The 27,859-nt window shown below is 42.8% G+C and overlaps 1 protein-coding gene across 11 annotated transcripts in view; it reads left to right on the forward strand.

Annotated features, from left to right (window-relative positions):
* Positions 1-25,979, forward strand: part of tanc2b (tetratricopeptide repeat, ankyrin repeat and coiled-coil containing 2b) — a 170,680-nt gene extending 144,701 nt beyond the window's left edge. For 8 of the 11 annotated variants that reach the window (XM_058405731.1, XM_058405733.1, XM_058405735.1 and 5 more), the window contains 19 exons: positions 5,736-6,017; positions 6,155-6,279; positions 9,347-9,578; positions 9,668-9,837; positions 11,594-12,201; positions 12,313-12,421; positions 13,127-13,249; positions 14,121-14,357; positions 14,538-14,918; positions 17,137-17,230; positions 17,310-17,443; positions 17,664-17,787; positions 18,279-18,454; positions 18,761-18,893; positions 19,851-19,883; positions 20,508-20,599; positions 20,685-20,831; positions 21,366-21,466; positions 21,654-25,979. In XM_058405731.1, coding sequence (XP_058261714.1) covers positions 5,736-6,017; positions 6,155-6,279; positions 9,347-9,578; positions 9,668-9,837; positions 11,594-12,201; positions 12,313-12,421; positions 13,127-13,249; positions 14,121-14,357; positions 14,538-14,918; positions 17,137-17,230; positions 17,310-17,443; positions 17,664-17,787; positions 18,279-18,454; positions 18,761-18,893; positions 19,851-19,883; positions 20,508-20,599; positions 20,685-20,831; positions 21,366-21,466; positions 21,654-23,706 — 5,354 coding nt within the window. In that variant the 3' untranslated portion in view covers positions 23,707-25,979. Of the gene's footprint in view, positions 1-4,603; positions 4,904-5,735; positions 6,018-6,154; positions 6,280-9,346; positions 9,579-9,667; positions 9,838-11,593; positions 12,202-12,312; positions 12,422-13,126; positions 13,250-14,120; positions 14,358-14,537; positions 14,919-17,136; positions 17,231-17,309; positions 17,444-17,663; positions 17,788-18,278; positions 18,455-18,760; positions 18,894-19,850; positions 19,884-20,507; positions 20,600-20,684; positions 20,832-21,365; positions 21,467-21,653 lie in introns of those variants that run through there. The other 3 variants (XM_058405736.1, XM_058405729.1, XM_058405739.1) reach the window with 2 other exon arrangements.
* The last annotated feature ends 1,880 nt before the right edge of the window (positions 25,980-27,859 follow it).

Consider the following 27,859-nt stretch of genomic DNA (forward strand, 5'->3'; position numbering starts at 1 on the left):
TGTTGATGATGATAGATGATGGTGTTGATGATGATGTTAGATGATGGTGATGATGGTGATAGATGATGGTGTTGATGATGTTAGATGATGGTGATGATGATGATAGATGATGGTGTTGATGATGATGATGTTAGATGATGGTGATGATGATGATAGATGATGGTGTTGATGATGATGATGGTGATGATGATGTTAGATGATGGTGATGATGATAGATGATGATGTTAGATGATGGTGTTGATGGTGATGATGTTAGATGATGGTGATGATGATGTTAGATGATGGTGATGATGATGATAGATGATGGTGTTGATGATGATGATGGTGATGATGATGTTAGATGATGGTGATGATGATAGATGATGATGTTAGATGATGGTGTTGATGGTGATGATGTTAGATGATGGTGATGATGATGTTAGATGATGGTGATGATGATGATAGATGATGGTGTTGATGATGATGATGGTGATGATGATGTTAGATGATGGTGATGATGATAGATGATGATGTTAGATGATGGTGATGATGATGATGTTAGATGATGGTGATGATGATGATAGATGATGGTGTTGATGATGATGATGTTAGATGATGGTGTTGATGGTGATGATAGATGATGGTGATGATGATGATGTTAGATGATGGTGATGATAGATGATGGTGTTGATGATGATGATGCTAGATGATGGTGTGGATGATGATGATGATAGATGATGGTGTGGATGATGATGATGATAGATGATGGTGTTGATGGTGATGATAGATGATGGTGATGATGATGATGTTAGATGATGGTGATGATAGATGATGGTGTTGATGATGATGATGCTAGATGATGGTGTGGATGATGATGATGATAGATGATGGTGTGGATGATGATGATGATAGATGATGGTGTGGATGATGATGATGATAGATGATGGTGTGGATGATGATGATGATAGATGATGGTGTGGATGATGATGATGCTAGATGATGGTGTGGATGATGATGATGTTAGATGATGGTGATGATGATGATGTTAGATGATGGTGATGATGATGATAGATGATGGTGTGGATGATGATGATGTTAGATGATGGTGTTGATGGTGATGCTAGATGATGGTGATGATGATGATAGATGATGGTGTTGATGATGATGATGTTAGATGATGGTGTGGATGATGATGATGCTAGATGATGGTGTGGATGATGATGATGATAGATGATGGTGTGGATGATGATGATGATAGATGATGGTGTGGATGATGATGATGTTAGATGATGGTGATGATAGATGATGGTGTTGATGATGATGATGCTAGATGATGGTGTGGATGATGATGATAGATGATGGTGTGGATGATGATGATGTTAGATGATGGTGATGATAGATGATGGTGTGGATGATGATGATGCTAGATGATGGTGTGGATGATGATAGATGATGGTGTGGATGATGATGATGTTAGATGATGGTGATGATAGATGATGGTGTTGATGATGATGATGCTAGATGATGGTGATGATGATGTTAGATGATGGTGTGGATGATGATGATGCTAGATGATGGTGTGGATGATGATGATGATAGATGATGATGTTAGATGATGGTGATGATAGATGATGGTGTTGATGATGATGATGCTAGATGATGGTGTGGATGATGATGATGATAGATGATGGTGTGGATGATGATGATGTTAGATGATGGTGATGATGATGATAGATGATGGTGTTGATGATGATGATGTTAGATGATGGTGATGATGATGGTGATGATGATGATAGTCTAGTCTTGCATAATGTGTAGACTTGGCATCATCTATTCTGAAGAATTCTCAGATTAATCAAGGACATGCAGTCTTCATCTCCTTACCTTTTCACCGCCCTGACTAATGAACATCCCTACAATGGTGTCTAGTGGATTAGATAAGCCCTAGCCTCCACAGTCAGCTCACACACACACACACACACACACACACACTGCCTTTCCAAGTGTTTTAAATTGGTGTTTAAACATTGAAAGGCATTCTCTTTCCCTGATCTGATGCCTCAGTGTGTTTGCTCTCATCTCCTCTGTGTGAGAGAGTTTGTACAGAGCCCATGTGACATCAGTGTCTGCTCTTAGTCTCTGAGTATCAGTGTCACTGTCCCTCCAGGCTACACTGAGCTTAACCTTACTCCAGGGTGACACACACACACACACACACACACAGACACACACATATACTCTGTCTCACTCCCTCCCTCTGTCTTACTTTTTCTCTCTCCCTCTCCCTCTCTCTCTCTCTCTCTCTCTCTTTCTCTCTCTTCCTTCTCGCATTCACTCTTTTTTTCCAGTAGAAGGTGTGAGCTGCTTTAATTACTGACCTGGTGAGAGTGACTCAGCAAACAGGCTCCAAGAGAATGGAGATGATGAGCAAGCTCCATATCACTGAAGTGTGTGTGTGTGTGTGTGTTATGAAATCTAAAATGATAATCCATTACAGGAATGAGAATGAAAGCATATTCAAAGAACTCACTGAAACTCACTTTCTTAGTATGATGGAAATGTTATTCTTACTGAGTAAATATCTGTCTGCTACTGATTTTAGTGTGTGTGTGTGTGTGTGACAGAGAGAGATAGACAGAGAGAGAGAGAGAAAAGAGAGAAAGAGAAAAACAGTGATAGAGTGTGTGTGTGTGTGAAAGAGAAGAGAGACAGAGAGAGAGAGACAGAGAGAGAGGATTATCTTTTATAATCTTTATGTACAATGATTTATTAATTCCCAAAGAGTTATGATTACACACACACACACACATAGTTCAATGCTCACAATACACATATAAACACATAAATTGAATATATATTCAGAAACAATATTGATTTTTTTTATTATATATTATCCATGTCAAGATTTGACTCCTGAGATGCTTTTCTGCTCACCACAGCTGTAAAGAGTGGATATTTTCTTGGAACTGGTTTGATCCAGTCTGCTCTTTCTAGCCTGACCGCTTTTTTCTAAAACACATTTCCACCCGCAGAGTCACAATGTGGAGTTTCAGTAGCGGGTTGAAACACAATAAAAGTTCAAGGTTCGAACCAGGAATGGAAATGAATTTGAAGTAAATCAAATATACGTAACGTCTTTAGCAGCTAAGTGTAGCATTACAGCAAATGACTTACAGCACAACAGGAATGTGGCACTTAAAGACATTTCCAAGCCAATCGGATTAGACGGGAACGCTTCTGCATTTTCATTCCGCATTGGTTTATTTTATGGCATCTCTGAACAGCAGGGTTTTACCGAGCTTTACGCATCTGTAATAAAAATCGGCTGTAAAAATGATGGGGACCAGGTGGAGGAATGGGAACGTCGGAGTTACAGGGGATGAAATCTCTTGGCTTTAAAACTACATTATTATTATTATTTTTTAAGTGTAACCAGACTAAGACAGTATGCTGTTTTGCAATGATGCATATTTCTGAAATAATAAATTCCTAGTGGCTTAGTGGTTAGCACTGTTGCCTCACAGCAAGAAGGTCCTGGGTTTGGAGAGGCAGGGGCCCTTCTGTGTAGAGTTTGCATGTTCTCCCCGTGCCTGTGTGGGTTTACTCCGGGTACTCTGGTTTCCTCCCACAGTCCAAAAACATGTACATTATGTTGGTAATTCTAAATTGCCCATAGGAGTGAGTGTGAGTGTGTGTGGTTGTCTGTCTATATATGTGGCCCTGTGATGGACTGGTGACCTGTCCAGGGTGTACCCCTGTCTTTCACCCAATGTGTGCTGGGATAGGCTCCAGCAGATCCCCCTGACCCTAATTAGGAATAAAGTGGGTATTGGCAATGGATGGATAAATTCATTCAGTTGATGATTTTCAGCCTAACTAAATGACATGACTAGCTGGAGAGGTGCACCGTTACACTCACTAACTGCTGTTGGTCCTCCAGGCCCTTGGGGAAAAAATGGAATGACATTATTACACAAGAAAAATAATTTTTGGATAAGTTTCTTGTGGTAAAGGACAGGTTTTAACATGGCAGTGGACCAAACGATGCAGAATCAGCTGAAGAATCTACCAGTCAGCTATCTCAATCCAGGAGTGGTCCAGTGTTTAGATCCTGATGAAGACTAGAGGACAATTAACACCACTTCTGTGTTTAAAAAATGAGCCATCCAATTTACGTTATAAGCCACACCGTGACGTTTCTTTTAAATTCCTTCCTCCTTTGAACCCGAAGCTAACACACACACGTGCCTGAACAGAGCATGGAGGCCTGCGATTTTACCCGGAAACAAGTCGACTACAGGAAATGATGCGTATATTTTAGGATGAAGGTGACTTTTGTCTGCTATATTGAGCTGCGAGGAGCAATCTGAGTCAAAATGGCAGCGCTGTAGTTGAACAGAATCTGTAGCACCAAAAAACACAGAGAAAATAAATAGAGATTTGATAGAAATTGGATATATAGTTAAACAGTATATATAATACAATCTGTATCTGTTTAATGCTCCAAATATCCATATCTCTGCTACAGATTTAACCCTGAAGTGGCCTAAACCTCTATTATTATTATTATTATTTATTTTATTATTATTATTAATTTTATTTTATTTATTTGTTTATTTTATTATACATTTTTAAATGTGTATATTTACTGTGTATCCTGGTCCATAAATACGTTCTCCTTAATGAATGACTTTCTGAAAATGAAATACACACACACACACACACACACACCTGTATTGGGTATTTGGCAAAGTGTTCATTCTCCCTTTCATCTTCCTCCTCTCTGGTCCAGTTATGCCTTCATTATTTTGTGCAGCTTTTCTCTCAATGCAGGCAGTTTTCTCTCTTCTCACCTGTGCACGCGTGTGTGTGTGTGTGTGTGTCTCAGCTTCTGCTAACCACATTGCCTGGCAGTCCCAGTCACGTAAGTTCCTGTTCTGCTAACGCTGCATACTTTTCACCCGCTGTGTAACTGCTGTAGTTCTTTTCCATTATTACTGTATTACTGTACATTTGTTTGTGTGTGTGTGTGTGTGTGTGTGTGTCTGTGTGTGTGTGTGTGTGTGTGTGGTGCCTGTTTGTACCGTGTCCTCATATAATAAGTGTTTGAACTCCTCTCTGTGGTGTAGTTGTGTGAGTTCACTATTAAGATGCAATAAGTCAAGTTTTTTTGATTTAACGCTGCTATAAATCGTTCTCTTTGTTCTATTCTATATCCATTGTACTTTCTTTACTGGTACACTGGCATGACTGGGTTGGTCTCGGGTATACTGACTTATCTGAAATGACTCGTCACAGATGTTAACTCGGGCTATTACTTGACTATCATCCACTAACTTAGGTCTCTCGCTCTCTCTCTTTCTCTCACTCTCTCTCTCACTCTCTCTCTCTCTCGCTCTCTCTCTCTCTCTTTCTCTCTCTCTCTCTCTCTCACTCTCTCTCTCTCTTTCTCTCTCTCTCTCTCTCACTCTCCCTCTCTCTCTCTTTCTCTCTCTCTCTCTCTCTCTCACTCTCTCTCTCACTCTCTCTCTCTCTCGCTCTCTCTCTTTCTCTCTCTCTCTCTCACTCTCTCTCTCTCTTTCTCTCTCTCTCTCTCTCTCTCTCACTCTCCCTCTCTCTCTCTTTCTCTCTCTCTCTCTCTCTCTCTCACTCTCTCTCTCACTCTCTCTCTCTCTCTCTCTCTCTCTCTCACTCTCTCTCTCTCTCTCTCTCTCTCTCTCACTCTCTCTCTCTCTCTCTCTCTCTCTCTCTCTCAGTGCGCTTTGCTCCATACAGGCTGCAGGACATAGCGCTGAAGCCGTTGCTCTTCGAGGTTCCCAGCATCACGGTAGACTCTGTGTTCACGGGGCGTGAGTGGCTTTTCCAAGAAATCGATGCTCAGATAAGCAGCACCAACCGCGCTACTAACCGGGGTGTGGTGCTGGTCGGCAACATCGGCTTTGGCAAGACGGCCATAATCTCCCGTCTGGTGGCTCTCAGCTGCCACGGAAACCGCATGAGGCAAATAGCCTCTGACAGCCCGCAGGCTTCACCCAAACGTAAGGGTTAAATTTATAAATAAATAACTGTAAATTTAACCAAGCTTCGGGGAATTTTGTGTTTGAGATCAAATCTAGAAAGCCCTAGTTAGTTAAGTGTTTCTATGCTTGTGTGTGTGTGTGTGTGTGTGTGTCAGATGGAGACGGACTTCCTCTTACACAGCCTCAGCCCTCCCATGGAACGCTGGGAGGTGGCAGCTGCCCAGGAACTCCGGAGATGAGAAGGAGACAGGAGGAGGCTATGAGGAGACTCGCGTCTCAGGTGCAGACATTTATTCATTTCTAAATGAGGTGATAGGATGATACTTATGAATACACTTGTGCGTAATAAGTTTCCTCTGTGCATAAAGAGCAGCCTTGAACTCGATATATATATATATATATAAAGTGCTAGATCTCAGGAGTGCTACATATGGCTTGCGTTCGTCTAAAGGCAGATTAGGATATAGTATGTAAGGTGCCAGCTTGTATTTCCAGGAATATACAGCACTTCAATCTCACTGGCTTTCAGCTTTAGGTGATGAACCACCCTTTCATGATGAGATGCCAGTCAGGAAAACCATGATATGAGCTGCCTCCCAAGTGTCTGATGGTGGGAAGTAAAAGATGAGCTAGGTGTCATCCATATATCTGATTGTGTGTCAGAATCGAACAGGTATCGAGGGAATAAAGAAGAGGGCTGAGAAACGAGCCTAGAAGGCTGGGAGTAGAGCCAGCTTATAGGAGCAGATGTAGATCCTTTCAGTGACACCTGATGCGTAGCAAAATGCTACTATGCTGAGCGGCGAGACGATTAGCTGATGTACACCGTATTGGCAAAAGTTTTGGGACCCTCCAAATCATTGAGTTCAGGTGTTGTTTTTCAGGGGTTGGGCTCGGCCCCTAGTTCCAGTGAAAGGAACTCTTAATGCTTCAGCTTCATACCAGGACATTTTGGACAATTTCATGCTTTGTGGGAACAGTTTGGGGATGACCCCTTCCTGTTCCAACATGACTGCACACCAGTGACCAAAGCAAGGTCCATAAAGACATGGATGAGTGAGTTTGGTGTGGAGGAACTTGACTGACATGCACAGAGTCCTGACTTCAACCCCCACCTTCTCGTCCAACATCAGTGCCTGACCTCACAAATGCGCTTCCAGAGGAACGCTCTATAAACACACTCCTAAACCTGGAGAGCCTTCCCAGAAGAGTTGAAGCTGTTATATCTGCAAAGGGCAGGACAACTCCATATTACATTGATGTGCATGTAAAGGCAGATGTCCCAAATTTTTGCCAATATAGTGTATACTACATACACTGTGTCTGAAAGCACATCAAGGCATCGTCTGCCTTGTATTCACTAGGGGGCAGTGTCCTATGAAATCCCAATTCAGAGAAAAAACAAAGAAAGCATTTTCACTTTTTTTCCCCTATTCAGCAGCTCATGTGTTGAAGCACTTCAGTTTAGTTTAGTGTTTAAATCCTTAGTTCTGATAAGAAAGTTTACCATCACAGACGTATAGCTCTAAAGATGGTCAATTTGGTGAAAGTGCTGAACTCTCAGGCTTTCATCAGCCATAAAAGCAGTTTCTGTAAATTGTCCCAATTTGAATTTGAATAGACAGGCGAACACCTTGGACCTGTCTCTGACTGAGAAAGAGTCAACAGATTGTAAACTTTTGAAAGGAGTGAAAGCAGGGGCTTTTCAGAACGAGTGGCGTTCTGGCATTTGGTACGTGTCCCGAGGTTATGGAGTCGTTTCTGATGGATGTGGTGAAGAGGTGGATGTCGTGGGAGTCTGGTGCATCGTGGATGGGATGAGCTCCAGTGGTGGGACTAATCGATGTTAGTAGGTGTAGAATATCATTTGGAGAAAGAGGAGAAAAATATGTGTGGGGGAGTGAGGATTAGTGAGGAGGGAAGTGGAGGCAGGGAGGAAAGATTGTCCGATCTCGCCAACCTTATCTTCTTCAAAGTTACAGAGCGCATAAAAGCTTATGAGTCAGATACAACTGCTTCCATGTTTCCTTTGTAGATGATGATTTGTTTAAATTAAACCTCTGAGCATATTCCAAGTCCCGGTACAGAAAATACCCCAAAGCCGTCACTTATCCTAGTGAAACGTGAATACCTGCAGGAACGCGGTGACAGACACGGCTGCGCTTGCTTTTCCCAGCGAGTCTCAAGTGCTGCATGCACGCACATGCTAACATGCTCAAAGCCTCGTCATCACCTGTCCAGGCTCAGTGTCTCAGTCGCAGTATTATGCAGATGTGTTTATAAAAGGAAAAAACAACTTTGCCACAGAACCTCATGAAATATTCATCCCGGCAGAATGCCATTCCCCTGCCAAGCAAGCAGATCTTTTTAAGCCAATGCATTAATAATTTACTCCACTCTGTTCTGTCGCTCTGTTTCTCATCTCTCTCTCTCTCTCTCTCTCTCTCTCTCACACACACACACACACACACTCTTGTGACATTATGCTCTTTATTCTATTACTTTCCATGCAAATGAATAGGAATTTCAGGCAAGATTTGTCCAGACTGGTCTTCCCTCCCTCCCTCCCTCTCTCTCTCTCTTCTGTTTCTGTCTCTCTCTTGGTATCTCTCTCCCTGCCCTCCCCTCTCATTCTTCTTCTGTCAGTTCAGACATCTACAATTCTCTATCTGCATCCAAACAGCAGCACACTCTCTCTTTCTCCCTCCCTCTCTCCCCTCTCTCTGTTTCTCTCTCTCTCTTACTCTCTCTCCCTCTCTCTCTCTCTCTCTCATCGTGCATCTACACATTCGACAGAATCCAATCATTCATCTTCATTGTGAGTTTTGCTGAACAGTAGAGTAAAAAAATCTCCTAGTTGGTACTTGCTGTTCTTGTTCTGTTCATTCTCTCAGAGAAAACTCATTTAAGTCGATAATGTAAATCTAGATTGACAGAGAGATGATGCATCTGTAGCCGTCCGCTCCAAGCGCTTTCTCTTTTGAGCTCATTGTGTTCTGGTATGCAGTCGGCACCTTGATTCCACTTTTTACCTCAAAATGTTCCAGTGAAGTTTTCAGACATTTATGTGAACTAGTTCTCTGAAGTTTAAGAGTGGATCAGGACCCAGAGCCATTTAAACTCTCACTCTCACCCACACACACACACACACACACACACACACACACACACAAACACTCATTCACAGAAGCAATTTAGAGTCATTTATCCATCCACTCTTATTTTTTGGATGGAGAAGGAGTCGACTGGAGAATTGGAGAAGATTCAGTGTTATGTTTTTGTCTCCATGTGTTCCAGAAAAATAATAATACCTAAAACATTCTCTCTTCTCCGGTTATCTCATGTAGGTGGTAGCGTATCACTACTGCCAGGCTGACAATGCCTACACTTGCCTGGTGCCCGAGTTCGTGCACAACGTGGCAGCTCTGCTGTGCCGTTCCCCACAACTTAACACCTACAGAGAGCTGCTACTGAGGGAACCACACATTCAGAGCACGCTCAGTCTGCGCTCCTGTGTCCAGGATCCACTCAGTGCTTTCACACGAGGAGTCCTCGAGCCGCTGGACGCACTGTATAAAGGTGTATAAACGACTCTTATACAGAAGTCTACACAAAATAGGTTATATTCTGACATGAAAGACATAACTTGTATTTGTTTGTGCTTTCAGAGAGGAAGATGACCGTCGATGAAGATTTCATCATTCTTATAGATGGGCTTAATGAAGCTGAGTTCCACAAGCCTGATTACGGAGACACTATTGTCTCTTTCCTTTGTAAGACCATCGACAGGTTTCCAGCCTGGCTCAAGCTAGTGGTGACCGTTCGAACCACACTGCAGGTAACACACACACATACACACACACACACACACACTTTCCACCATATTTGAAATCCTACAGGGACTGAAATACAGCAAATTCAGTTTCACCTTCATTTTTCCATTCATTTGTTAGTTTTCTCATTGTAGTTAATGTTTCTGATGCTAATTTCACTTCTTTTGAATTTAATACACTGGAATTTGCAGAATATCCATTTGGCAGATGCCCTTAGAGCAGATAAAAGTCTTATGCATACCTACCTTGTACCCTGAGAGATAGTGGGACAAGGCAAACAGTGCTAGAAGTAAAAATAACCAGACCTGGCAACCCTGTAATAAATTCTCTGCATATTAATTTCCTTTAACAACTTCCTGAAGTCTTATTCTTCGTTTACTACAGCAATTTTTATCTGTTAATAAAGTTAATAAAAAATAACTCTGTCTCAATTCTGTTGCTATTTGATAAATATTTGCAATTTGTTCACCTTTCTTTTGCAACAAGCGCTAATAGAGTCGCATCAAGGCCGGAATCACGTCATCTCGTGAAGAACAAGGGGACAGCACCCCAGAAAGGATAGTTATCTACAGGGTTGCCAGATATTACCCCAAATTGAGCTAGTTTAAAAATACAAAGTGTAGAAGATGTTTCTGTGATCTGTAAAATATATACTGTAAGATATGTGAAGATTGAGGAATATACAGAGTGGATGACGTCCATACATCAGAAACTAAAGTGACCTGAAATTTCCTTATTTAAAGTTTCAGCTGTTTGGTCTGGTTTTGGAGCTGGATATGTAGCTGAAACCTGGCAACCCTGGATAATGATATTTGCAATACTGTGTGTATCTGGTAAACTAGAACAGGAAACACACCTGCTTTATGCAAGATGGTAAAACAATAGCAGATCTTTAAAATCAATGGCCAAGAGCTGCTACTCTATACTGTATATCCAAATAGACGCAAATGATTTCAGCCATTTTGGTTTCCTTGAGTCAGCATGATTACTAAAGTGTAAATATGATTGTAAACTAACATGGTGAAAATCTAGACTTCAGAACAGATATACAAGTTGGTCATTCATAATTGTTTGGTGTGGCTTACTGGTTAGCATTTTTGTCTCACACCTTCGGGGTTGAGGGTTTCACTCTTGCCTCTGCCCTCCTTCAGAGGTTTCCTCCAGGTTCTCCATTTTCCTCCACCAGTCCAAAGACTTGTTGCAGGCTGATTGGCATCTCTAAATTGTCTATAGTGTTTGAATTTGTATGCGTGACTCTGTCCAGGACATCTCCCACCCTGTGTCCTGGGGTCCCTAGGATAGACTCCAGGTTCCACAAGTGGTAACATTTAGGGATGAGGCTCTCAAAGGGAAGTGGTAGCTCAGTGGTTAAGGCATTGGACTACTGCTTGAAAGGTCATAAGTTTAAATCCTCCCACTGCTGGGCCACTGAGCAAAGCCCTTAACCCTCAGATTCTCAGTTGATTCTCATAACTCAAATCCATTACTAAAGCCACACTTTCCAGGCTTGATTCCCTGCCTTTTCAGCCTGCTTTGTTTTCATGTTGTTTAATATTTGTTTACTAGCGTGCACCATACTGATCACGGCTCTACTGCCCACCCAGTAGAGATTGCTTCGCCTTCACTGGTTCACACTTGTAAGACCTGATAATTAGCTTTAGAGATGATGTGGTTAGAGCAAGTGTGTTTAAGACTGACATCAATGTGACACCAAAACAACACCAGTGTGATGAGAATAATAACTCTCTGCTTGATTTTTAGGACATCACAAAACCCTTGCCCTTCCACCGGATCTCTCTGGATGCGCTGGAGGAGAACGATGCTATCGACCGGGATTTGCAGGCCTACGTATTGCAGCGTGTGCATGGCAGTGCTGAAATCCAGAGCAACATCTCGCTCAACGGTAAAATGGACGGCGCCGGATTTGCCAAACTCAGCTCACACCTTAAGGCTCTCAGCCGCGGCTCATTCCTCTACCTGAAGCTGACCTTTGACCTGATCGAGCGTGGCTACCTAGTGTTGAAGAGCTCCGGCTACAAGGTGGTGCCTGTGAGCCTGGCTGAAGTTTACCTGCTGCAGCTGAATATGCGCTTTCCCACGCAGTCGTCGTTCGAGCGAGCACTGCCCCTGCTCAATGTGGCACTGGCGTCACTGCATCCACTCACCGACGAACAGATCTACCAAGCGGTCAATGCCGGCTCCCTCAGGGCCACGCTCGACTGGGATGATTTCCGCCAGAGGATGGAGCAGCTGGGTGTCTTTTTGGTGAAGAGGCGTGATGGTACACGTATGTTCGTGCACCCATCTTTCCGTGAGTGGCTTATCTGGAGGGAGGAAGGAGAGAAGACCAAGTTCCTGTGTGATCCCAGGTGAGAAGAGAAAAAGTTTAGTACTACTAAAAGAAATTGTGCAGAGGATTTTACCATACAGGAGATATGAATTGAGACAGATGATTTCATTCATTTTTTCTGTTATTACAGGAATGGACATACGCTGCTGGCCTTCTGGTTCTCCAGACAGACAAACAAACTCAACAGACAGCAGACTATAGAACTAGGACATCATATACTCAAAGCACATATATTTAAGGTGACCACAATATCACAGTATGCACAATATGCACTGTAGTTTTCTGTTAGTTGCCATACGTAGGAATGTTTATGGGCGGGGTGACTCAATGGATAAGGTTCTGGGTTATTGGTCAGATGCTCAGGGGTTCAAGCCCCAGCACCATCAAGCTGCTGTTGTTTGGCTTCTGACCCTTTCAGGGCTGCTGTACCATGGCTGACCCTGTGCTCTGATCACAACTTAAGGGTTTATGTGAAGAAAAGAATTTCATTGTACATGCAACAAATAGATAAAGACTTCTTTTGACCTTTTCATATTGAGGCACAAAATTGTAAAAAGTATAAAGAGTGGTTTTGATTTGGAAAAATTTATACAGATATATAGTCAGGACAGGAATTCTATCTATTATTTGCAGATCATCAAGTCTAAATCAACAGAAGTCTAACCGTATTTTGTTGCTGAATGGATCTGGAAAATGAAGCTGTGGCAACTGAAAAATAAAAAAAATTTAGTTAAAATATCCAGCGCTATTGCTTCATCAGGCTTGGTGGTGTGTATTTTAATGGAGTATAATAAAACTGGGTGTTTTCTAATAGAATAGAATAGTAGAATAGAATCTCCTTATTTTTAGAATCATTCCATTTATTTTCCAGATCTATATTTTTTATATTGTTATTTTTTTAAGCAGCTAAATTTTGTATCTTCTTTTTATCTTTTGTGTTGCAGGGCCTGAGTAAGAAAGTTGGGGTCTCCTCATCCATTTTGCAGGGGCTGTGGGTGTCTTACAGCACTGAGAGTTTATCCACTGCTTTATCGTCTCTGAGAAACCTGTACACTCCTAACATTAAGGTACAGCACTCCAAACAAACCAAAAAAAAGATAAGAATAAATTTTACTAATGATGGAAGGAAGGAAGGAAGGAATTGGGTGGGTGGAAGGAAGGAATTGGGTGGGTGGAAGGAAGGAAGGAAGGAAGGAAGGGTGGGTGGGTGTAAGGAAGGAAGGAAGGAAGGAAGGAAGGAAGGAAGGAAGGAAGGGTGGGTGGAAGGAAGGAAGGAAGGAAGGAAGGGTGGGTGGGTGGGTGGGTGGGTGGAAGGAAGGGAGGGTGGGAGGGAGGGTGGGAGGAAGGAAGGAAGGGTGGGTGGGTGGTTGAAAGGAAGGAAGGAAGGAAGGATGAAAGGAAGGAAGGAAGGAAGGAAGGAAGGAAGGATGGATGGATGAAAGGAAGGAAGGAAGGAAGGAAGGAAGGAAGGAAGGAAGGAAGGATGAAAGGAAGGAAGGAAGGAAGGAAGGATGGATGAAAGGAAGGAAGGAAGGAAGGAAGGATTGATTGTTTTTGAATGCTTGTCAGTGTTTTAGATCCCTAGTAGTTTTCATTCATTAGTCACATTAGCACATTGCTTTAAATTAATAGCCATTCCTCATTAATAATGATTGTTATTTTCACATCATTGATTAGTTTGTTTCTATTTTCTTTTTTGGGAATTCAGTAAACCTGTTGTTTATTTTGTTTAGTTTTTTTCACTGTTGTGCCAAAAATTTGACCAGCTCCTTTTTCAATTCGTTTTAAATCCATTTTAATAAACACAAAGCAGCTTTACAGAAATCCCGATATAGATTAGATTAATATTAATTATAAAGAGTATACTAGAAACAACAGTGTCAAGGAAAACCTCCCTGAGAAGTCATCTGAACCTCTGGCCTTCATGTGCACGTTTAGGTGTCCCGTCTGCTGATGATGGGAGGGGCAAACGTTAATTACCGGACAGAGGTGTTGAACAACGCACCAGTGCTGTGTGTGCACGCTCACTTGGGCTACATGGACATGGTGAACCTGCTGCTGGAGTTTGGAGCTAACGTGGACTCGGCATCTGAGAGCGGCATGGCGGCACTGAGCTACGCTGCCACTGCTGGTCACCTGAACATCGTCACTGCCCTCTGCAAGAGAAGGGCTAAGGCACGGTGTACACACACACATGCACACAGACACACCGCATATTTTACGGTTGAGCTGAGTGCCTCAAAATCCAGACCAATCCAATTCCAGTCTTGACACCCAGGATTTGATTTAGCTCATACAAAATAATTCCTCACGCATCTTTGAAGCCGTCTTTCTGTTTGTGACGTCTCTCTGTAGCTTGACCAGCTGGACAGGAATGGCCAGTGCGCTCTGGTCCACGCGGCTCTAAGGGGCCACATGGAGGTGGTGAAGTTCCTGCTGCACAGTGACTGGGGAGGTGAAGGGGCAAAGCTCCACACTCCATCTCCTACTAAATCCTGTGACTCCACACAGCTGTCCAGCCCAGAGCAGCAGGAGAAAGAGCAGGAGCAAGAGGCTGAGGAGACTCCACAGGAGAAGGAGCAAGAGCCAGAGCTTCCTGCTGAGCAGCAGGAGACCAAGGAGGATTCGGAGAAAAAACGTCAGGAAGCTCAGCCTCAGCAGCAGCATGAAGCCTTCAGGAAGAGTCACGCGATACAGCAGGCTCTGGTAGCAGCAGCTAGTATGGGACATATGGAGGTAATCATCATGGTGTTTTTTGATTTTTATTATTAGCATTTGCACATTTTTACTTTTATTTATTAATCTAAACATTCCACTCTAATACATCGTCATATAATACATCCTGTTGGATTCTTCTTCTTTAACAGCAGCAGCAAGAACACTGTCGACTGCAAGACAAATTATATCGCAGGCTCATATCTGTAATATATACCTAATACACTGCCGTTTCTATAGCAACTACTCATTCATAGGGAATATATATGCTGGATAATCTACATAGCCAAAGACTAATAATACATGGGTAATAAAAAAATGTTATTTAACAAAGCTTGTAATCGTTGATCTGTACAAATGTTTGGATAACATTTATGGAAGATGTCTCTTGTAGATCTCCCACCTTCATATAGGAGTATGTTGAATTGTGCAGTTTTTTTTTCTGTAACAAGCTGCCTTTCTGCCGTAGAAATTTATACAAATAAATAATGAAATATTATAAAATAGCAGACTTGTTTCAGAGATGATCCACATCATTAAAGCAGAGAAAAATGATCATGTTTCACATTTCTGTCATTGATTATTTGTCCCATAACAGCATGGGACGTTTTTTAGGGAAATAGCTTTAAAAATCCTTATTTCCTCTGTCTACTTTTAAAGAAAGTATAACACATTTAGATTTTGCTTCTTTATGCGTTTTTTTGTTGCCGTTCTACAGCCGTCGCATGGGGACCATCCATTTGTACCATCCATATTTGTATCCAGACAGCACTCAGATTCTCTGTTGTCTATTTTACACACACAAGTATATCCAGTTATCCAAAACAGATATATAAATCCTCACCATCAAACTGCAAAGATCCTGTGAAACCATTTAGCACCATTTAGTTAATTATGATGAGAAAAATGATGCTCTGTGCAAATGGATACTCGATTAGTTCAAAAGCATGGGGTGGCCAATTAAACGCTTTCCTAGACAGCTCTGTTACTATATCAGGATTACAGCAGAGTTATTTTTAATTTGGCTCTACGGTTGGTCCATACTCTCTGATTCCTTCAGTGGTGTCAAAAGATATTCCACTGTCACACCAGGGATTTTGTCAAACATGGAGACACAGGCTGTTCCTCTACAAGCTGGTTGGACATGGCAATAAATGCTGTGCTAATATATTTTATTCCTATATCAATGATCAATTCCATGGCCTTGAAAGAACTTGTGTACTTTTCCGATTCATTCTGAATAAACTAGGCGTTTTTTTGTGTGACTGAGACCCTGTGACGGTGAAGAGCTTAATGATCCCTTGCTTAGTGAACAGATGCGAAAGTAAAGGTTAGACAAAGAGCAGTCTATTAAAAGCACAACAAATAAGTGCCTGCATTCGGGTTATGGAACCCAAAACCTGGAGCCAGGTCTTGGGGTGGTGTCCTCAGATGAGCATCTGGCAACCAGGCCACACATAAAACCCAGCCAACAATGTACGAGAGTGATGTGGAGGCATTTTGTAAGATGAACAGTGGCAGGCGTGTGATGTATTATGTTTCATCAACACCTCTGGATTCACAGGTCAGCCAAGACAGCTGTTCTTGCCCCAGTCATATCAACCCCATTACCTGTCCTAATTTTGTTTCTTTAAACTGAGCAGATTTCTTCTCAGTCTCCACATTCTTTTACCTCTCTCTTAGTGTCTCAGTATAGGCTGTTTTTCCAAAGCTTTCCTCCCAATCTTTTGCTGAATGTTGAATGTTTTTAAGAAATATAGTTTAAAAAGTTCATTAGCTAGACCACTAAGTGGTTATGTTACTTCGTATTGTCTAGAAGTCCAGTTAATTGTATGTATAAAATGTGACAGAATTCACCTCAGAAGTATGGTAGATACACATTAACACATATGCTGGAAAACGAGGGAGCGCTTTAATCCCTGGGAGGATGAGTTTATGTAGCTACAAGTCTTTATAGTCTCTTGATAATGTCTCTGGTGAAGAAGCGTATCCTGTTTGCGTCCTTGAGAAAAAAAAAACTACGAGCTGTGCTCATGAGCTGTTCTCGTGGTGCGTGTAAAAGATATTATCTGACTAGGGGCTTCATTTTCACTTAACATGGTGTCTGAATAACATGGAGTTGAAAAGTCGAGCTATAGTAGAAACTTCTAGCACTGAAAGCTAAACGTCGTCAGTTTGGGATTAATCTTGGACACTTAAGGACTGTTAAGATTTGTAATCTGTGTTACTTCCTGTTTAGATTGTTTCGTACCTGATGGAGCTTCCTGAAAACGAAAAAGAGGCTACAGTATACGCTCAGATGAACAACTATGACACATTATGGGGGGAAACAGGTAAATGGAGTAACTCTATAGCTTTTGTACTAATCTACTGTGACATACATGACTGACCACTCTCTTATTTAATCTTCAGCACTGACCGCAGCAGCAGGGCGGGGAAAGCTAGATATTTGCCGGATGCTGCTGGACCAGGGCTCTGAAGTCACTCAGCCGAACCGTAGAGGGGTCGTGCCTCTCTTCAGCTCTGTAAGCCAAGGACACTGGCAGGTAAATAACCAGGAATTTTAAGAAATTTATTTCCGCGGAATTCTTGAAGATTCAGTCGTTTCTTCATATTATTAAATATGGAAGGAATTATATTGAGGTCTCAGGCCACAGTGATGTTAAATTCTTGATCTATAATAACACAATACAATCAAAATTCTACATGAGGCTCGCAAGTGTGTGAGATGGGTTTCTGTACATTTAATTTATGTCTTGCGTGCAGATTGTGGACTTGTTGCTAACTCATGGAGCGGACGTAAACATAGTAGATAAACAGGGACGGACTCCTCTGATGATGGCTGCATCCGAGGGCCATGTAGAAACGGTGGAGTACTTGCTGGCTCAAGGTGAGGGACACAACACCTTAAATCTAACCAGCTGTTAAATGAACAACTCTCGCTTGTACTACAACACAACCAACGTTCTGACACAAGATACTGATTTTTGACTATCATGGCTCAGTGTAAATGATGTCTAGCTTTGTGTCCAGAACATGAATTTTAATGTCATTTCCAGTGAAATCTCCATGTTCTAGTTCCAGCTCCTGGGTCACTGGTTCAGTCCTTACTATCTCTATGTGGGTTTTTTCATCTGTTCTCCGGGTTCTCCAGTTTCCTACATCCTTCCAGTCAGGGAGGGGTTAGCTAATCTAAATTGCCCCTAGGCATGATGGACTGGCGTTTCATCCAGGGTCTCCCTGGGACAGACTGTGGGTTCATGTTAGGTTATGATTGCAGTCAGGGGTGTCACATTTTCAACTGAAGTTTGTGGAATGTCACTGATTCTTAAATATGAGGACTTTTTTGTTTTCCCAAATTAACTGTATACTGTTCTGCAGGTGCATCCATGCCCATTACAGATAAAGAAGGTCTTACCGCACTGAGCTGGGCGTGTCTAAAGGGACACTTGCCAGTGGTTCGCTTACTGGTGGAAAGAGGTGCGGCCACCGATCACGCGGATAAGAACGGGCGCACCCCCCTTGACCTGGCTGCCTTTTATGGAGACGCAGATGTTGTGAGTGTCTGTGATTTCAAATTCCAGTATTACAGAAATAACACAGGGAAGAACGGTGCAACATAAAAGTGTTCCAATGAGCTATTGTCTAACTGTCTTACTTGTCAATCGCAGCAACACTAAAAAGTCACTGTGAGCTCATGTATGCAGAAGAAGGTTTATATGTCACAGAGGAAGCACATACTAGTCCTGATTATCCACATAATTAAGTAGTGGGTGGGATTTAGCAAATGGGAGTTAATAATTGGTTTAAAAATGATTCCAGCATTCAGAGATTGCTGTGACTCCTCTGTGTTTCTCTCTCAGGTGCAGTTTCTTGTTGATCAGGGTGCTTTGATTGAGCACGTGGACTATAGCGGGATGCGCCCGCTAGACCGGGCCGTGGGCTGCCGCAACACATCAGTGGTCATGGCTCTCCTGAAGAAAGGAGCTAAGATCGGTATGAAGAAAGGATGGTACAAGTCTGTGATCCAAACTGAAGGCAGTTATAACACCCAGTGTTCATGTAGAATTAGTTTTAATTGTATTCTTGTGTAAAAAAAATGTGATTATTATTCTTTATTCCTAAAAACGATCCAGTGGTGCATGGTCTGAAGGAGAAGAGTTTGATAATTCGGCCCAGTCCAGTCATGTGGTAGTGTTACATTACTTTTGGTTTGATAGTGATACAGACATGAAGCACTACCACATATCAGGAAAGTCAGTCCAAATCCAAATCATGTGTTCATTGATTTAAGCTTGTCTGGTCCATTTTTTCTAACTGCTCTTCTGCTGCCCCCTACAGTCTGCAGTGTGTGACTGCGGGTGTCTGTGTGTGTGTGTGCGCGTGTGTGCGTTCTCTGCAGCTCAGTTTTTGCTGTTGCTTAAATGTGGCTTCTGTGGCTCTGTTACAGCTGCGTGTGGTTTTCTGTTCATGTCCAAATCAGAACGACTGACTGACTCTTGGATACGTTCTGTCCTTCTGTTGTTTCTCACTCTGATCTACAGAGTACAGCTCCATGAAACTGAATTGCTAAGACAGTGAGAAAACACAAAAAAACCTTTAAATTTGACTCGATGCTTAGTTAAGCTTAAGCAGGGATGTATATTTGTATGATACTTCCCAGCTGTTGTTGGATGTGTTTGTTGTCCTTTCTTGCTTTTTTTCTTTTCTTTTCTTGGCTGGAGCTCTTGTTCCCTGCCTCTCACTGCTGCTTCTTTTTGTGTTCCCTCTCTCACACTTCCACGACCACCAACATCTCTCTTCTTTTCTATCTCTCTCATCCTTTCACTCACCTACACACCTGCACAACCCCTTCCCTCAATTCGCTCCGATTGGGCCGCTCACTCCATTCCACATTTCCTTGCCTAATGCTTCCACGCTTACATCCTATGACACCCTGACCTCCGGCTGCAGGATGTCAGACCTTGCCAAGTCGGCACAAAGGAGGTAACAGTCATGTTCAGGACGTCGACTCTTCACATCCCAGCCGGCTTTTCATCGCTTCTTTCCTCCTCAGTGTGTTTTGTGTCTGTCGTTTTAGCTTACTTGTTTGGTGGTTAAGCAGCTATCTCTGTAAACCCCAAATGACCCTTAGGACCATCTGACCATCTGCCTGTATTTCAGTTTCTCCTCAGTCCATTTGTCCGTTTGCAGTCTCCATCTGCTTTGGTTTGTTTTTGTATGAGTTTAAGTCATACTGCAAGAGTACGACCCAGTAAAGCATATCTTGCTTCTTTTCATATGAACACAACTCGTTAACACATTGTTAATTTGCTTCGTCATCAACTATTGAAAAAGGACACAGAGAAACATTCAGTGTTCAGTGTTCAGTGTTTTGTTGATGTGGACTTTTCTGTTTTTTCTTTGTGTTGTTGAGATCAGAGTTAGGTGTTTTCCAAAGCAAAGTGGTGCTATGCAGAAGACATTTGTCTTTTCGTCATCTCGTGTCTGGTTGTCCATATTGTTTTACATTTACCATAGAACGCCGTGCACTGTCTTCTCCCCCTATCTCTCTCCCTCTCAAACCGTTAACTCTTCATTTTGACCCATCATGCATCCTGTTGATCTTAGGTCCAGCTACATGGGCAATGGCAACCTCGAAACCAGACATCATGATGATCCTGCTGAGAAAACTGATAGAGGAAGGGGACGGCTTCTATAAGGTCTGGTTTCTGTCAGACCTAGCCATTACGTGAACTTTTAGGACATAACATGTTTATCTAACACTTATGTGTGTGTGGAATACAGAAAGGCAAAGTGAAGGAGGCAGCACAACGTTATCAGTATGCTTTGAAGAAGTTTCCTCGCGAAGGATTCAGTGAAGACCTGAAGGCTTTTCGAGAGCTCAAAGTCTCTCTGTTTCTCAACTTGTCTCGCTGCCGCAGGAAAATGAATGTGAGTATTTAATAGATACCTTTTTTTATGACAAATAGGGTAAAAAATTGTCATCAAGCACAATAAAGGAACTTATATTTAGGCCATTGAGCAGGATTGGAAGGAATAAGTTGTTAGACTAAACTCACACTTTCTTAATAAAAGTGACCTAATCCTAGCTGTAAGCAGTTCTACACCTGATGAACACACTGGATAAATTATTGTCAGTTTCAGAATTAGAGTTTTCACTGCAGAAACTTTTCCATACCTTAGATAAAGCAACACAGCTTTATTCATTACTAACCCTGGGTGCCAATACTTCTGGAGTTCAACAATAGTTGAATAAACATTCAAATGCTGAATAAATAAATGGGTACCCTGTGTGATCTGCATTGGAATGAAGAGGTAGAGTAGATCATTACCAAACCGGTATATATTTTTAAACCCAGCACAGTCGACATTTGAGGCCCAATGGAACATTTATCATAAAGCATAAAGATAATGTTGATTGTTTTACTGGTTCATTTTTTCATCATTTCCTGCTCTGTCTCCAAGGATTTTGGAATGGCAGAAGAGTTTGCTACCAAAGCTCTAGAGCTGAAACCCAAATCCTATGAGGCATACTACGCTAGAGCCCGAGCTAAACGCAGCAGCAGGTAAGACTTGTTTTAGTTCTTTCTTCCTCATGAGCCGTGCTTTTACATCCATTTAAGTATAACACTGTTGTCACTTATTTGCTGTACCATGTTCTTTCAAGAATACGAATAAAATAAACATGAACCACAGTAAGAATATCTGAACCCTATTCTGATAGTCATTTCTCTCTCTCTTTATGCACTTCAGGCAGTTTTCTGAGGCTCTAGAGGACCTCAGGGAAGCCATAAAGCTGTGTCCTAACAATCGTGAGATTGTGCGCCTATTGCAGCGTGTGGAGGAAGAATGCAGGCGAGTCACCCAAACAGAGGAGCCTGAGCTTGAGCCACCACCATCCCCACCCCCATCCCCTTTACCTGTGGAGGAAGAAGAGGAGCCACCTCACCATACTCCACCCCCAGAACCCCGACTGGATGACATGGAACCTGTGCAAGATCTATTTGAGGATGATGACTTTCTGGAACAGGAGCTGGAGGGCATGTCCATTGGCCTTCCTCCTGAACGCATCAATCCATCCGGCCTCCAGATTATCCATAGCCCGCCTCTCTCTCCTGTCACTCTATCAGGAGGCCAAGCCTTCGAGTTCCACCCAAGCCCCTCTTCACTGTCATCTCCAACTCGCCAAAGCTACCAATCAACCTCACCTTGTGTCTCTCCCACACACCAGAATTCCCATTACCGACATAGTCCTCCACACACTTCTCCTGCCCATCAAGCTTCTTACCGCTTCAGCCCTCCACCTATGGGTAGTGGAAGTCAGGGGATGGATTACCAGAGTCCCCCACCTTCCCCTCTTCGTCGCACAGCACCATACAGAGCCAGCCCCCCCTTGGAGAGCGTGTGTCTCTACCGTTCCCAGTCAGGGTCTCCTGTCCGCTACCAGCAGGAGCCTTTGCCCAGCCGCCCCAAATCACCCCTATCTAAGATGAGCAGTCAACGCTCCTTTCAGCTTCAGTCACAGCCATCCCAGTGCTCCCAGTCCTCTCAACACCACCAGGCCCAGGGCCTCCGACTGCAGCCTTCAGTGGCCCAGATTGTACGCACCAACCAGCCTGGCGGTGGCATCTATGGCCAATTGGCCCACCCACTCAGCAGGTACCAGGGTAGCTCCATGGACATAGACCGGGAAAGAGAGCGGGAGGCCCGGCTGGTGTACCAGCCCTCCTTGGATGGAAGGTCCATGTCTCAGGTACAGTCTAGTCTGAGTGTGGGTGCTCTGTGCCAGCACGGAGGGCGAGGTGGGCCTGGAGGAGTACTCGAACCTGGAGTGGGGAAAGATGAAGTGCCTCAACGCCCTGCCTCAGCTTACCGCTCTGCAACCGGAGGTCCGGGAGGAATGCGCTTTAGCCAGACACCTCAAATAAGCCGCAGCCAGTCTGCAGCATACTACCCTGTCTCTAAGCATGAGCTGGAGAGAGCTGCAGCAGCATCCTCCATGTCCCCATGCCAACTAGGCTCACCTGAGATCCCACACCTGGTGCGTCGGCCCATCAGTGCAAACACGGGCGATCTGAAACCACACATGTCCACCCCTAGACCCCTGATCCACTCTCAGAGTGTGGGTCTGCGCTTCTCCCCCTCCAGCAGCAATATCTCCTCAGGCTCTGGTCCTAATTTAGCCTCTGGCTTCAGGCCTTCCTCCTCCATGGCCCAGATGGAGATCCCCCTACAGGTGGCGTACGAACGCAGCTTCGATGAGCCATCCTCACTCTCGCCCTCACAAAGCGGCCTGTACCCCAGCGAGCCGGCCCGTTCCCGGACAACGCCCTTCATGGGCGTCATTGACAAGACAGCACGGACTCAGCAGCAGTACTTGCACCAGCCTTCTCGCGCATGGCCAGTCACATCTCTGGACAATGTCATCACCAGCCCAACATCCCCAGGAAACCTGATTCACCAGGCATCTACAGCCTCCTCCTACAGCCCACCCACCTCATTAGGTAACATTGCCTACTACAACAAGACCAACAATGCCCAAAATGGGCATATGCTGGAGGATGAGTACTATAGCCAGCCACAGCCCTCATCCCTGGGCAAGCTGGCAAATGGAGGGGCCCGTGACAGGGACCTCCTGGAGCGGGTCAGTCAGGTGCCCACATACCAGGATGTGAAGGTGGCACGGACAATGCCCGTGGCACAGGCGTACCAAGAAAACATGTACCGCCAGCTCTCTCGTGATGCCAGGCAAGGCCCCACCTCACCCATTAAACCAAAGAGACCCTTTGTGGAATCAAATGTGTAACAAGGCCATTAGAGTGTAACGGACGTGTGATCAGGAGTGAGTGTGTGTTTCAATGTAGTGGTGGTCCAGTGTGTTCAAAAATTACTAGAAAATATGTCATTTTTTGAAACTCTACTAACCCAGGGAGGGTGATGGTGATATATTGCAACTTCATGAAAGAAATTGCTAATGCCTTGATCTGTGCCTGCTTCTGGTATACTTGAGGCATAAGCTTTAGCGCTAGAGCAAAAGACTCCAGACACTCGGACTTACAATTCTATGAATACAATACTACTGAATGTTCTTTAAAGCTCTGCACATTATGTGAAAGCACATTTCCGAACCTTCCCTGAATTGAAGCAACAAACATGCGTACACACACACACATACAGCTTGAGGGACAGTGTGTGTCTTGCAGTTATTATCCCATGAGTGTGAGTGAGCATCGTGAACAAGAACGTGTGAGTCATGGACTGTAATGCTTAAATCATTTCCTCTCTTCAGTAGACAATTCCAAACAGGACTGCTAGGCCTTCCAGAGTATATTAATGTTGGATTATTTAATTCTGTTTAATAATAATTAAAAAAAAGCTGTAGTTACAGAAGGAACACAAAGGAATATTTATACCTGAGTTCGATAATGTACAAATCAAAGCATAAACCTAGTTTCTGTGTTGGTTTCATTTTGAGTTATCTTTATTTTTGTATCTTTTGTTTTTGTTTGTTTGGCAGGAGTTATGGTACATAATATTTTCAAAAATGTAGATTCAGAGTTTATGGATTTAGAGTGAGGGAAATGTACAAACTTTCAGAACACTTTTCAAAAGCTTACCCGGGTTATAATCCCAGGTCGATTTTTACATGAATCACAAGGAATGACTGGACAAAAAAAAAAAAAACAGAACTAGAAACACAGAAGTGACCATGAGTTCATTTTGTTTTTATAGCCATCACTGAAAGGCATTTACGTTAAATCTGATCTCAGTGTCCTTAAAGTTTGTACCTGCTCTCCTCAACATATAAAAAGATGTTTCAGGGCTTGTTGAATAAGTGATAGTTCTTTTTTTCCTTTTAAAACAGTAACAGTATTGTTCTAAAATATGAAAAGCATTAGTATATTTAGCTATAGTATATTTGTTTTAACCTTTCAGTGACATATTAGTTTTGTTTTGTTGCACTGTATGCCCATGAAAGCTCTGAAGAAAAAAATAGCACTTTATATAATTTCATTCCGATGATGGAAAATCCTACAGTAGGCATGGGGAATGGATTGGAATGACTAAGAAACATACAGTAAACACTGGAATATTATTTGTGAATTAATCGTCCTACTAGAAAATCGAAATAGCAGTCAATGTTTTTGGTGCAATCTTTTCTTTTTCTTTTACAAAGCTAAAAGAATAAGCAGTAAAAAGAGTGAAACTATGTTTTTAAAAAAGCTATGAAAAACATGTATATAATAGCCTTTATAGAGCGCACTGTATGTGCTGTATATACTGGCCAGATGTGTTTATGCGTAAGCGAGTCATAACTATTTCTCTATAGCTAATTCTTCACTGTTGCAGGGTTATGGCTAACAGCTAAGAGACGAACGAATAACGGTATCCGGGACGTAGCGGTGAATAATCGAAGCAAGCGGGTCTCCAAGGTTCGGTAGCATCCTGAAACACTTCCAGAAGATTTTTACTGTTGAGCTCTAAGAAATGTTTAAGAAGTGTTTTTCGGAAAAGTCATAAAATGTGCTAGAATGCAATATAGCTAACATGCGGTGTTCAAACTGTCTTCGGGTCACATCGGACTCGGACAGCTGCTGTTTAGAAGTAAGCCCTTACATTTTTAAGTATTCACGCCAATTCAGCCCTTCTCATGCAGGACTCCAGAAGTTAGAATTATTCATCAGATTAAAAGGAACAAGGGACTACACCGTTTCTTTTCTCAGTGGAGATTATTTTGCTGTAAATACAGATGCATGGTCTATCCTCAGCCACCCCTGAGCTCATGTGCACACGCTGAAGTGTACTTGATGTATATCTCAAATGAAGCTGGTGCCCAAATAATTCATAGCAACCTCTCATTTTTCCAGTCGTTAATTAGGAAACACACTACTGACCTCTTATGAGTTGAACTGGGCTTTTTTTCTTTTCTTTTCCTTTCTTTTTTTTGGAATTTGCATTTGAGTTCATATTACTGTACTTGCTTGCTGCGCTGAGTTCTCTTGTCTGTAAATGTGAGCTTTCAGAGCGCTGTGACAAAGTTCTATGACTACAATAAAAACAGAATGTGTTTTTATCATACTGGAACCTGTGGATCTGTTGAGCTGAGCCGAAGCTGTGTCTAAAAATCACTCCATCACTCATTATTCACCGTACAGACTGGAGAGCAGTGACAGAGACGGGTTTTATGCATTAAATACATCACTAAGATGTAGTTATGGGCTTTACTTGTTACTGAACATCTATTCTATGGATAAGATTTAGTATATAGATTGTTGTGCAGAAGCAGTGTGCAGCAGTTTGCTGGATTTATGGTGCGCTATGGACAGTAGACAGGTGGATATGATGAATTTGATTATTTCATTTTAGCCAGATAAACCCCTAAGTTAGGTTCTCAGGTAAGCAGTTCCCACCAAAAGTCACATAATCAGGTAAATGTTGTCTATCTGTGTGCATTTCAAGTGTCCCATGATCCCAGAGTTTGTTAATGAACTCACTTAAATAGAATCAAGGACAGAGATCTAGAGGGTTTGGTTATACAAATCCAAACATCCAAAACTATTCAATCTACTATTTTAAAAAACATGTAAGTAAACAACGACTCGAGCCTGGCCACCAAAAGAGTGATCAGATATGGAGGGCATTCTGATAAGCATTCATGGGGCCAAATATGAAGAAGCTGCAGAGATCCAAAGCTCAGATATAAGAACCAGGTTTGTTGATTCAGATACCAGTAATACCACAGCTTTTTAAAGGCAGGACACAAATTTGCTGTGCTTTCTGTGTAAGTAGGAATGGCATACTCAATCTACTCTGTCAGTTACAGTGACACCAGCCAACCGGGGCTGTCTGAACAGGGCAGATAGCATTTTCCTCTCAGTGTGTTACACTGCCTTTAAAACAGCAGGATGGGGTTTGCTGGCTTCACAGGTCTTAAAAGAAGCATGTCCTAGCTCTCACCCAATAGACTTGGAAGTTTCACCTTCCAACAACCCTTACCATAATGTTAAAGCTACACAGTGGTTCAAACCCAAGGACTGATCCAATTAGGGAAAAACTAAAAAACTGGTGCTCACCAACAGGATCTGTTCTGCAAACCAGGATTATACTCCATAAGATTTGTGGGCACTTGATCATCAACAGCTACACTATATTGCCAAAAGTTTTGGGACACCTCTCCAAATCATTGAGTTCAGGTGTTGTTTTTCAAGGGTTGGGCTCGGCCCCTTACTTCCAGTGAAAGGAACGCAGCCTCCACTCTAATTCATCCCAACGGTTTTCTATGGGGTTGAGGTCAGGACTCTGTGCAGGCCAGTCAAGTTCCTCCACACCAAACTCACTCATCCATGTCTTTATGGACCTTGCTTTTTGCACTGGTGTACAGTCATGTTGGAACTGGAAGGGGTCATCCCCAAACTGTTCCCACAAAGTTGGGAGAATGAAATTGTCCAAAATGTCTTGGTATCCTGAAGCATTAAGTGTTCCTTTCACTGGAACTAAGGGGCTGAGCCCAACCCCTGAAAATATAGTGCATATGTGTTTCCATAATTAGCTCCCCTCCACTCTTCTGGGAAGGCTTTCTATAAGATTTTGAACCGTAGCTGTGGAGATTTGCCCATTAAGCCTTCAGAACATTACTGAGGACAGACAGACAGATTGAGGAAGCCTGGGGGACAGTCAGAATTCCAGTTCATCCTAAAGTTGTTCAGCAGGGTTGAAGTCAGCTTTACCATGCTGGAACATGTGTAGGCTAGGCCTGCTAAATCCAGTCGAGAGACTCTACAATGCTTGTAATTCTACAGCATACAAAAACACCCTACACAACTGTGTGCTTTGTGGTATCAGTGTGGAGAAGGTATCCAAATGTATCTGCAATGTTCCAAGTTTTAGCCAAAAGTAAGAGGGTCAATGAAGTAAAAGAAGTCAACATAAAAATGACCGCAAATTATTTAAGTTGACCT

The sequence above is a fragment of the Hemibagrus wyckioides genome, linkage group LG13, assembly GCF_019097595.1.
Source record: "Hemibagrus wyckioides isolate EC202008001 linkage group LG13, SWU_Hwy_1.0, whole genome shotgun sequence".
NCBI lineage: Eukaryota > Metazoa > Chordata > Actinopteri > Siluriformes > Bagridae > Hemibagrus > Hemibagrus wyckioides.